The following is a 12,684-nucleotide window of genomic DNA, read 5'->3' on the forward strand; positions in this document are numbered from 1 at the left end:
CCGCTTTTTTTTTTTTTTTAGTTTGGATGCTCACAGCTGTTTAAAACACAGGTACAGGTGCATCTTAATACATAAGAATATCATAGAAAAGTTTATTTATATCAGTAATTCTATTCAAAAAGTGGAAATAACACATTATATGGACCCATTACACACAGAATGAAACATTTCATGTCTTAATTTATTTAATTTCTTCTAATTATAATGATTATGACTTACATTTACTGAATACCTAAAATTCAGTGTCTCAAAAAAGTTGAATATTACAAAAGACCAATTTTAAAAAGTATGTTTAACCCTTTATCAGATGAAGAACTATATTTGGTAACTTCAGTGGATATCTAAAATGAGTAATAAATGAAATAATATTTCAAGAAAAAAGTTGCAAATTTACTAGATTAAAGTGGCAAATCTACAAGAAAAAAAGTTGCAGATTTAAGAGATTTAAAGTGGCAAATCTGCGCGAAAAAAGTTGCAGATTTACAAGAAAAAAGTGAAAAAAAAGCAACTTTTTTCTCGCAGATTTGCCACTTTAATCTCATAAACTTTTATCTCAAAATATGACCCCCCTCCCCCGGGTCTGTATGTTTTTTTTTTTTTACACATTCTGACCGTATGCAACATCCTCCAATATTCTCTAGGGTTGAAATTTGCAAGTATTTCAATGAGTGCCCCATTAAGGGTTAATATGGAAATGTTGGCCTCTGAAAAGTATGTCAATCTACATGACTCAATATTTGGTTGGGGCTATTTGACTTGAATTACTGGAAATGGACTTTTCCATCATATTCTAATTTATTGAGATGTACCTGTATAGCTGCACTTGTCCATGCACAAGCTGATAAAAAGAGACACTTTTCTCCTGCATCTCAATCAGCAGAATCACCTCACCAGCCTAGTGAGTCAATCCAACACACGGCAAGTTAAATATTCAGGCTCGCTGGCCTAAATATGGGCACCCATTGAGCACCAACTGGCAGGATGCAGCCTACATTAGTCTTAAAGAGGCAGTCTGGCCTGTTTCCAGCTGTTTTAAAAAGCATACAATAAGCAGTCCTTGCTGTCAACTGGACCCATTACAGCTGATAAGTGTATGGTTCCAGACACAATGACCGGCGATCAGATACATGCAGCGAAAACATGTTACATTCATGTTAAGGTCAGGTATATGGAACAGGAAATATGTGCTGCGCTGTGTCATGAATTATAGAGAACCATATGAATTGCATATTATCATAGTAGACCTACTTCATTCTGCAGCAGTGAGTGCAGTTTGTTGATATGGTCGGTTGATATGAGAAAATGCACAGCAAGCATGAAATCAGAAATACATGGAAACTAATGTTCCACAGAAGGAAATGTCCCTCCCCAAACACACGACATCTTCTGTCTGTTCCACATACCCGTCTGAAAACGTGGTGATCGATCATTCGAGTATGTGACAACCAAACTTTGGAACTCTCTGCCTCTCTCCCTAGAGTCTGTTATTTTTGTTAAATTTTTCTTTTAAAAATCACCTTAGACCTATCTTTTTAGACAGGCATTTGGATGAGCGCCATGCATTGTACATCTTATTTTATAATTTTTATGTTTCATTGTGTTTAAACTGTATTTTAACTGTGTTTTAACTGTCTTATGTTCCCCTATCTTATTTCTTTCAGCTCAGCTTTTTTTTATTTCGAACATGTGCGAGTAACACAACAAAGTAAACTCAAAAACAAACAAATCCAATGAGAATAATCAAAACAAAAAAATAGCAATAGTCAAAACAAAAGCTATAATGTGAATGCAACATGTCCGAAAAGGAGTAGGATGAAGCATATGCTTATTTAAACCTACCCCTTCTCCACGACTCAATTAACACATTTTTTTCCTAAAAATACATATTTACATAATACATATTTACAAAAAAATAGAAAATAAATAGATTAAATAAACAAATACATGAATAATTTATCATTGATGATATTTTTTTCATAATTTTGTGTCTTTTTTGGTAATTTTGTGTCTTTTTTTGATCATTTTGTGTCTTTTTTGGTCATTTTGTGTCTTTTTTTGGTCATTTTGTGTCTTTTTTGTGTCATTTTGTGTCTTTTTTTAGTCATCTTCTGTCTTTTTTTGGTCATTTTGTGTCTTTGGGTCATCTTTTTATTTTCTGTAAAGCACTTTGTGATTTTATCTGTGAAAAGTGCTATATAAATAAACTTTACTTACTTACTTACTTACTTAAATAAAGGCAGCTAGCAACTTTTTTGTAAGAATGCATTATGGATGATTTTTGTTAATAGACACTGTTCAAATAGGAATATGTCTATCACTTTAATACTTCCATAGTTGGTTACCGCTAAGCAATAGCTCACTTCAGGCCGTGGTATGTTGGGATTATACCACGGCTAAGGGGCGTTGTTTGGCCCGACGGGACACGCCCCTTAGCCGTGGTATAATCCCAAAACAGCCTAAAGTGAGCTATTGCTTAAATCACATATCTTTCATCTCATATCTTTTCAAACGTGCAAAACCATCAGTATGGTCCACTAAGTTATCAAGCTGCCTTGGGTTGAAATCTTTTTGTTTCTTACAAATTTCTAAAATGAAATGTAGAAATGAAAGTGAAAAGTGTGAGCATCATGGTGGTCTATCAGGTCCGGGCTCACTCATGGGACAACTGCTCTCAGGCTGGCTGTAGCTGTCGTCAGAGTGTTGGTGTTGGGGTGTTCAGGCCATTTGCTAAATAAATTCCAAATTATATAAGTAGAATTACGGTATTGTTGAATTCATATAACCCCACTTCAAGAAATATGGACTATCCCTTTATGAAGATAAAATTCAAAAATAAAAAGATGACAGATTGGGGCAGGTACATGGTTTAAAAACACACAGTTGGTAGGAGAAATCAGACTTACCACTTCAGTAGGACGGAAGTATTTTGGGTCCACCTTCACATGTACCACTCCTGTCTCCTGACAGCGGCCCACCTCCTTCTCATCCTTTCCCTCCCACCTGGAAAGACACATTTTAGCAGTAAGGAAATATTTTCCCACAGCTACTGGAAGGTTCAGCTGTCCGTTCCTCTGTCTCCCTGATTATTTCTTGTGCAGTTTGTTTCTATAGAGGCTTGTGCAGACAAAACATGTCACTAGTCGTTTTTTTCTGAAAACAGCACAGCAGTCACACACACACACACACACACACACACACACACACACACACACACACACCTTTACCAACATGTCAGTGTCTTCCAGGACACAAGAGGGAGGTGAAGGAAAGGTGAGACAGAGGAGGGGACTGGGATGAACATGAAAACAGAAGTTTCTACAATAAAACGTCTTTCAGACATGGAAACTGTAACATTGCTGGCTGCATCTATCAATACATGTTCTGTGTCAGCTCTATACAAACATGAACCGTTACAGAAAGAGCTGCAATGTTTGTGTGATATTCAGGATGCATCAAGGATGATTTTTAAACTTATTTTGAAAATGGTTATATCCCCCGCTTCACTCATTAACCCATTTTTGAATTATCCAGGAGTCATGTTCAGCCAAGCACTTTGAGCTTCTGAAACCTGACATCATGGAGATTATGTCCATATTTTCTATGACGTAATGTCATCTTCTCTACATATTCAAACCTCTGGAGGCACCTATTGCACTGGGGCATCACTTCTACATGCACCACAATGTAAAAAGAAGCAGCGTGTTTCGTAAGGTACTGACTTAAAACGTTATGTCAGTTTTTATTTGAAGATGATAGGCCAAGGAAAACCAGAGATAAGGTCAAAGATATTCAGTATAAATATTATTAGAGTTATATTTGCAACCTGTTTTCACATTTGAAGTATTTAAAATCTCATTGAGCCCGATTGTGTTTAGAAAGTAAACAAACATCATCCTAACAGAAAGATCCGCTTTATGTGGTGTTTTTTTTTGGGTTCAAAATGTTGATCCAGTAGTTATCAGGTCATATACATAGATGAGGTGGTGCTGAAAAAAACAATACCAACATGCCATGGTAAATGTTTGTTTAGGTGGCATATACAGGCAAAAGACGTGGAGGTGTTATAAGAATGATATTAGGTACATCCTGTGTTTGTTGTGACTTCAATGGAAAAGTGACTTGGGGGGCTAAATGATGATACAGATATCCTCACACTGTTAAAAATAATTGCCTAAGTCATTTTTTGTCAAAATCTGGGTTTTTTTGCCTAAATCATCTCCTCATGACGCTGCTCACCTATGGTAAAATCACCTACATCCTCAGTTGATCAGATCATGTGATTTTACCCCTTTAAGATAATGGCCTATGTCAAGTGTGTGACTTAAGCAAATTTATTATGCCTAAGTCAAAATAAAATGTGACGTAGGCAATTTTTTGAACATGCCTTTGGGACTTAAGCAAGATATGGTAACACTTTATTTTGAAGGTGTCTACATAAGAGTGACTTAAGCATGTCATAAACATGACATGGGATGTGTCATGAACATTAATGACACTTTAAAGTAACATTAATGCTCATGATACTTGTCATGTCATGTTTTTGACAGGCTTGTGTGACTTTTATGTAGACAACTTCAAAATAAAGTATTACCATGCCTTGCTTAAGTCACAAAGGCATGTTCAAAAAGTCATTTATTTCTCTTGAGTTACATCATTTACACACAGTGTTATTACTATGCCAATAGCCATCCTTTGTTACATCCTTTTTGAGTGAAATGATCAATAAATGTCATATGTTAAACTTTTGGTGAAGTTTTTTGTGTTTCCTGCAAAACTTGAAAAAATGAGTTAGGCGATTATTTTAACAGGGTGACGATATGTAAAGTTGCCAAAGTATTTATGGAAATGTCTGAAATGTGATTGTGTATCTGTGTGCACTCACACAATAGTCTTTCCCACATGTATGAAGGCCTTCTCCACAAACTCCCTCACACTGTGCACCTCCCCCGTTGCGATGACGAAATCCTCCGGCTCCTGCTGCTGCAGCATCAGCCACATGGCCTGGAAGGGACACACAGAGAGAGAGGACAGGGACAGAGAGGTTAAACCACCGAGAGATCATAAAGACAGTTCAGCGCTCCACGCTGGACGCTGCCCAGCTCGGTCCTGACAGACAGGAAGTGAACCTGTGACCTCTGAGCGGGGCATTCGCCCGTACCTCTGCCCTGACGTCACCGCGGGGGCTCATGGGACGGATACCGTGGGAAAGGAGGACGGAGCACTCCCCGAGGCCCACTGTGCTGCTGGCACACACAGAAACACACACGTGGCCGTGCGTGCACATGCACCTATGCACACAAACTCAACTAACATGATCCAAAATTACACAAGTCAAGATGATAAACTTTGAGGAATAAAAGTAAAGCAGCATTATCCAGCTTCACGGTGCAGGCAGTATTATCATTAGGCTATATACCCCAGTGAAAGCTGATAGTCTGAGTCCCGTAATGGAGCCAGTACTATATTAAACAGCCAGCGAGGGCGTCTGTGCGTGGTTCCATAATATTTATGGTGAACCAGAGCCAGCAGGTCAGAGCTGCCGAACTCTGGCAAGTCTAGCCCGATGAGAAGAGACTCAAAGGGTCACAAAGACAGACAGACAAATGCCAAATTATTTAGTTTTGATTGGTTTTGTTTCTGCTTTTTGATTTCAATTCTTGTGTATTTCTGGTTCAGATTCTTGGCATAATATATTTGCGCAAGAAAACCAAAGTTAGTTTAAAAGCTACCTCTATTTTAAGCAGTTGAGTAAAAGACATTAATGTCGACATTGTCTCCTCAGTGTCACCCCTTCAGCACTATAGATAGGAGTCCATCATTCATAATCATGAAACTGCATACCGAAAAAACTCAGTGCAGACTTCCTGTCGATGCATCAGTCCTAATGCTTTTGTTGTGACACAGTTACTGCTTCTTGAAGTCTCAGTTATTACCATAAGTGACTCATTTGTGGACAAACTAATTCTACATAAATGTGTATGAAGAAATAGATCATTATAATTCTCAAAAATGCAACAAGTACTTACAGATATTTGGTTGAACTCCTTAATTAAAAGTGACACCTTCTATCTCTTCTGTTGAACAGAAAACTACACTGTAATAAATTATTCGTCATTTTATTTTACTTAATATATTTGATAAAATGTATTAAATATAAATGCGTCCTTGATTTTGAGGCAGTTGTTTAAGTAACTTTAATATAAAAATGTTTGAGATAGAATCTACTTATTTTGATCACATTAAATATAATCTTTATGTGTATGTAATTCTAAATGAAGAGAATTTTGAATGAATCCAATACAATAGATTTAGTCTGTTTTTAATTGGCAGGCACTTCCTGTTAAGTTGTTGTCAACTCAACTTGTAACGTGGTTAGATTTAATTAATAAAATTGCGTGCAATCTGTTGCCTCAATTTTATTGAGTAGCCAGTGTTTATCTCTTTTTTTACAGTGTACTTGTGCACTGGCGTTTTCACCAAAATGCTCCAGCCTACACTGCAAAAAAGCCAACTTGTATTTTTTGGCCTAAAACAGTGAGTAAGTTGGTAAAACTTGGAAATATAAATTATTGACATTTAGGGCAATAATGTAAGTTAGCACAACAAATGAAGCCAGTTGTCTGCTCAAAAACAAGTTGGTGAGTTGTTGTTACTTATATCTTTAAGTTGGGGTTCACAACAAGGGACAATAGTTCTGCTAACTCTTATTTCTTTGTTGTGAAATGCGGGAAAGTGGTGAAATTCGGTCATTAGCGAAAGCTAGCGGCTAACTGATGCAAGCGGCTAACTGATGCTAGCGGCTAACTGATGCTAGTGGCTAACTGATGCTCGCGGCTAACTGATGCTAGCGGCTAACTGATGCTAGCAGCTAACTGATGCTAGCGGCGCTGCTTGTTACAGCTACAAGAGCAGCCATTAGCGTATCAATGCTAACTCAAAATTGTGGTTGCAACATTAGCTGACAATGTAAAATTATAGGTTAGTACAATATACAGTTGAGTTGACAAAAATCTGAATTCAGAGTCAAAAACAAAACTTAAAATATTTAGTTTAATTGTCCAACTTAAAATTTTCTGAAAGTTTGTTGCCTTGAAATTTTAAGTTCACCCAACTTTTCTTTTTTTGCAGTGTATTATCAATGTGTGCAGCAACACACAGCTGCAGCCTGTTCCCTGCAGCAGAAAGGCGGATAGGTGTGGAGCTGGTTTTCTCTGTCTTTAGAAGCAACTTAAACACTTAGCCTGTCTCGCTCTCTATGGAGCACATCAGCACTTTATGTGTTCTACACACACTGAATGGTTTGTTTCAGTGTTCAGTTTTCTTGTGTGTGTGTGTGTGTGTGTGTGTGTGCTCCATCCAGCCACATAAGGATGTTTTATGTGATCCAGTTGGACGTAGCGGAGGCTGGCTGTCTCACTTTGCACATTTAGCACATTGTGTGTTCCCTCTGCAGTCGTACTCACAGGTGTGTCTTTTGCAAAAACACACAAAGAAAATAGTGAAAAGAAAACCAAACTTCCCAACAGCAGCCCCTAGAAGCTCCAATGTTCATTACACCCTACGAAGAACACATGACGGAAACATCCTCCTCTTCACTGGAGAGCATAAATGTGCTCAGGAAATTTCATAAAAATCTGTCTATTAGATATGTCTTTCTCCCTTGAAAACAATTCTTTTTTGGGCATTTGTGTTTTTTGAGGCAATGCCAAAAGACTAGGATAAATGCTATGAAAGCAAATTTACTGTACAATAGTTTTTAGGTATTTTTTTCATGAACCATTGTGTTGTGAAGTGGTACATTTTGATCTGACAGCAGAAAATTTGACATTTCAGCTTCTAAAATGTAAAGATTTGCTTACGTTCTCTCTTTTATATAATTTTAATGAAATATCGCTGAGTTTTTGACTTTTAGTCAGACAAAACAAGAGTTTATAGAAATTTGGATGGTACCTTTCAAAGACTTTTTGGTCAATTTTCTATATCAAGCACTTAATTAATTAATAATTTATCAGTAATGAAAAATCATACCATGTCCATTACATATGTTCACATTTGACGTAATGGTATTGTTAAGGAAGCCTTGTGGATTGTGCAAAAATGGATAGGCTTCATCATCTGGGGAGCAGGAATGCATACATGATGCTTAATGACAATCAGACAATAATTTCTAATTTTTTGTGTAAAGGCACAACATTTTTTACCTGTGGCAAAGGATGTACAGCCAAGAGTTCAGGGGGTCATAGATGCTATGATAACTCGCTCTGGACCAAATGAAAAAGAGAGATCAAGGTTTGTTGTGACACTCTTGTGTACTGAAGTACTGTATGCACTGACTGTGTTATCATATCGTCACACTGTTAAAATAATCAATAGATAGTCATTTTTTGTCAAAATTGGGTTTTTTTTGCCTAAATCATCTCCTCATTGCCACCTATGGTAAAATCACCTACATCCTCAGTTGATCAGATCATGTGATTTTACCCCTTTAAGATAATGGCCTATGTCAAGTGTGTGACTTAAGCGGATCTATTATGCCTAAGTCAAAATAAAATGTGACTTAGGCAATTTTTTTTAACATGCCTTTGTGACTTAAGCAAGATATGGTAACACTTTATTTTGAAGGTGTCTACATAAGAGTGAGATGAGCATGTCATAAACATGACATGACAAGCATCATGAGCATTAATGTTACTTCAAAGTGTCATTAATGTTCATGACACATCCCATGTCATGTTTATGACACGCTCATAAAACAAAAATTTTTTTACCCTTTTACAGGGTGACGATATGTAAAGTTGCCAAAGTATTTCTGGATGTTAGTGTGGCTCCGTCTAGTTTTACTTTAAAATTATTCTTCTTATTATATTATTATCCCTTCAATTATGGAGCGTGAGGATGTAGTTGACGGGTGTCTTAAGCCGAAAAAATTCCACAATTTCTTTCTTATGGTTTACTGAAAACCTTTCGTTTGAGCATGACAAACAATAAACTGCAGCAATCAAAAAAATAATAATAATTATGAGCACGCTCAAAAACTAGTGTGCTCTCCTCGTCTCCATAATCTTAATTAAAACAAAGTATGCAATTATGACGTTACACACATCTAAGTCATTTATTTCTCTCGAGTTACATAATTTACACACAGTGTTATTACTATGCCAATAGCCATCCTTTGTTACATCCTTATTGTAACATATGGTAACACTTTATTTTGAAGGTGTCTACATAAGAGTGACTTAAGCATGTCATAAACATGACATGGGATGTGTCATGAACATTAATGACACTTTAAAGTAACATTAATGCTCATGATACTTGTCATGTCATGTTTTTGACAGGCTTGTGTGACTCTTATGTAGACACCTTCAAAATAAAGTGTTACCATATCTTGCTTAAGTCACAAAGGCATGTTGAAAAAGTAATTTATTTACACACAGTGTTATTACTATGCCAATAGCCATCCTTTGTTACATCCTTTTTGAGTGAAATGATCAATAAATGTCATATGTTACACTTTTGGTGAAGTTTTTTGTTTATTTTTCTGCAAAAAAAAAAATGAGTTTGGCAATTATTTTAACAGGGTGACGATATGAAACACACTCATACACACACACACCAGCGGTGATGGAATGCTCCTCCTCGGGGAGGCGAGGCCATCCTATCTCAGGATCGTTCAGGGTCAGCTGACCGCTCAGCGCTGATGGCTCCCCTGAGCCTGACCTCTGACCCTGCAGCCCCTGATGAACACACCAGATTCTCACACAGCCACATGGGCCAATAATAGCACCTCGCTGTGTGACTGACAGCAGGACAAACGAATCAAAACATGTTCAATTTTCCATGAAGCTGCGTGACCATCAGAATCTGTGTTCCCAATTGTTTCCACATTTTGTGCTTGTTAAGTTGACAGGAAAATTAAATTATCTTATAAAAGCAAGCGCGTCCTCGCATGTGTGCATGCAGAAGATAAACAAAACGAGGATCCACTCAATCAAAAACCGCACAGAGAACCTTTAAGGAGACAGAACAGTGAAACACTACACGGAAAGTATTTTTTTAACCATAAATAATGAAGCAAAGCAGCATTTCAGCACATGTATAGCACGTCAGCACTAGTCCGGAAAGAGTAAATAAATTAGCTGCTTAATGCAAGAACAGAATTATGATAAGTTAACTTTATTTCTAATTTGTTAAACAGGATATTGATGGATGTAATCCAATTTACCCAGATCAGCCACAATTTGGGTAATTGATTATCTTTTAAAACATTTTTCAAGCAAAATTCCAAACATAAGTTGATATTTCTGCTTTTAAAATGTGAAGAATTGCTGCTGTTCCCTCTTATATTACATTGTTAAGGAAATATTTTTTGGTATGGGACTTTAAGTAAAACAAGCAATTTATAGCATTTTTTGGGGTATTTTTTAGATCAAGTAACCAACAAATAATTAATAAATAATGAAAAAACAAATGACTTTCATATTACAGTATCACATTCAAGCATAGTAGCTGTAGCCTGAGAATTCAATCAGAGCTGAATTCTCATTCTTCCATTTTTAAATAATCCAACGTTTCCGTTCTCGATGTGAGCAGAATTAATTATCGCTGGAAATGTTGAAAAATCAAACACTAACATATAAACTGTCACACTGTTTTGATCATGCTGACTGGCTGATTATTTGAACTTTTCCTGTGGCCCACACTGATGAATATGTGGCCTGCAGTAAACTGGAGGCTGTGATGATGGGTGTTGGGAACGCAGTTCGGCTTCTCTCGCAGCCAGAGAAAATGTTTACGGCCAGAGCTGAGTGATATGGCCTCTGCTCGTTTTAACCAGGAAATGTGATAAATAATATGATGTGTATTTTTCTCCAAATGTAGTTGGAATAAAGTGAAATCATTGGAGACTGTGGTTCATTCTCATGGATAACAGTTCTGGCTTTACAGAGGTTATTTCCACATTTAACTCATCTTTTACATCACCCCACCCTTCATTCTTTCCCTCCTTTTACCTTTTGCCCCCTTTTTCTCCCCCCCTCCTCCCCCCCTCCCTCCCTCTCAGGATTGCTCTGCTTCATTAGCTATCTGATAAACAGCTCAGAGGTTCAGCCCTTCACACTGAACCCGCACCTTCCTGTTCACATGGCCACAGGATGACCCCCATCACACACTCCACACTGTGACTCCAGCTCAGAGACAGACACTGACCCCTGCAGCCACCCGCAGCCGCTTTACCTGAATTATATTCTGACACACACACTCAAGGGGGAAACCTGGTGACCGGAGTTCAAATGCTCTGTTTTGTTCAGAGGCTGAAAAACATGGATATATATAATGTCTGTGACATTGTAAGTTTCTGATGGGAATGTTTTGAAAAGACCTGCAACTATTCCAATCCCAATTAGGGGTGTGCCATATCGTATTGTTCACAATAATATCAGTATATTTTTTTGTGGTTAAAAAAATACATATCATGATATTGGCAACGTTCCTACTTCTTGATGTAGTGGTTAAAGTTGTTTTAATCACAAAAAGCTACTTACTCCCTGTCGCTAAACACATGCAGCTTTCAAAATAAGAGCACAGTGTGTTAAGAGATTCCACCACAGAATTTACAAGACTGTCAAAATAAGATGCCTTAAATAAAACATACAAGAAACTTTATTCTCCTTTCCAAAATTTCATTAAAATATGCCCCCGAAACCCCTAAATGGTTATTTTTATTATTTGCTCATACTTCAAGAGTCAAGAGTAACTTTTTTGTATTTGGCAAGTGTTGAGATTTGCACTTCAAACTACATTTCAGATTTTTATTTATTTTTACAGACTAAAAAAAAAGCCATATCGCCCACCCCTAATCTCAATCTTACAAATCCAAATAGTTTCAATATGATTTTACATCAAGTAAATTATATAAAATGATATACAACCTTGAGATAAAATGTCATGCAAATAAAATATCACAATTATAAGAACAAAAAGTATCATAATTATTAGTGTGGTATTGTTCAAATGTGCTGGAACTGTCCAAAAAGTGATAGACAGACCAGTTTTATATTGAAAACCAACAGCAGGCTGCACTTTTAGTCTTCATAAACATTAAAATATGGGACAGCCGCTTTACCTGAATTATATTCTGACACACACACTCAAGGGGGAAACCTGGTGACCGGAGTTCAAATGCTCTGTTTTGTTCAGAGGCTGAAAAACATGGATATATATAATGTCTGTGACATTGTAAGTTTCTGACGGGAATGTTTTGAAAAGACCTGCAACTATTCCAATCTCAATCTTACAAATCCAAATAGTTTCAATAGGATTTTACATCAAGTAAATGATATAAAATGACATACAACCTTGCGATAAAATGTCATGCAAATAAAATATCACAACTATAAGAACAAAAAGTGTCATAATTATTAGTGTGGTATTGTTTAAATGTGCGGAAAATGTCCAAAAAGCGATAGACACACCACAAGTTTTATATTGAAAACCAACAGCAGGCTGCACTTTTAGTCTGCATAAACATTAAAATAATAACATAGCAATAACTTATGTAAACATATGAAAACCTGATCAAATGTGCAATAACGCATAAGCTGGCTGTCGTTAAAATGCTACTCAAGTGTCACTATAGAGGAGGCGAAAGGAACAGTCTGTCTGTGCCAAAACATGACCACAAGG

At 36.8% G+C, this 12,684-nt stretch overlaps 1 protein-coding gene across 1 annotated transcript in view; it reads right to left on the bottom strand.

The window, feature by feature from the left end:
- gmds (GDP-mannose 4,6-dehydratase) overlaps positions 1-12,684 on the bottom strand; it is a 244,909-nt gene that overhangs the window by 44,270 nt on the left and 187,955 nt on the right. Inside the window, exons 8-9 of the mRNA XM_059340705.1 lie at positions 4,883-5,001; positions 2,904-3,000 (exon numbers count right to left, since the gene is read on the bottom strand). Coding sequence (XP_059196688.1) covers positions 2,904-3,000; positions 4,883-5,001 — 216 coding nt within the window. The remainder of the gene's footprint in view (positions 1-2,903; positions 3,001-4,882; positions 5,002-12,684) is intronic.

Source organism: Centropristis striata, chromosome 9 (genome assembly GCF_030273125.1).
Source record: "Centropristis striata isolate RG_2023a ecotype Rhode Island chromosome 9, C.striata_1.0, whole genome shotgun sequence".
Classification (NCBI taxonomy): domain Eukaryota; kingdom Metazoa; phylum Chordata; class Actinopteri; order Perciformes; family Serranidae; genus Centropristis; species Centropristis striata.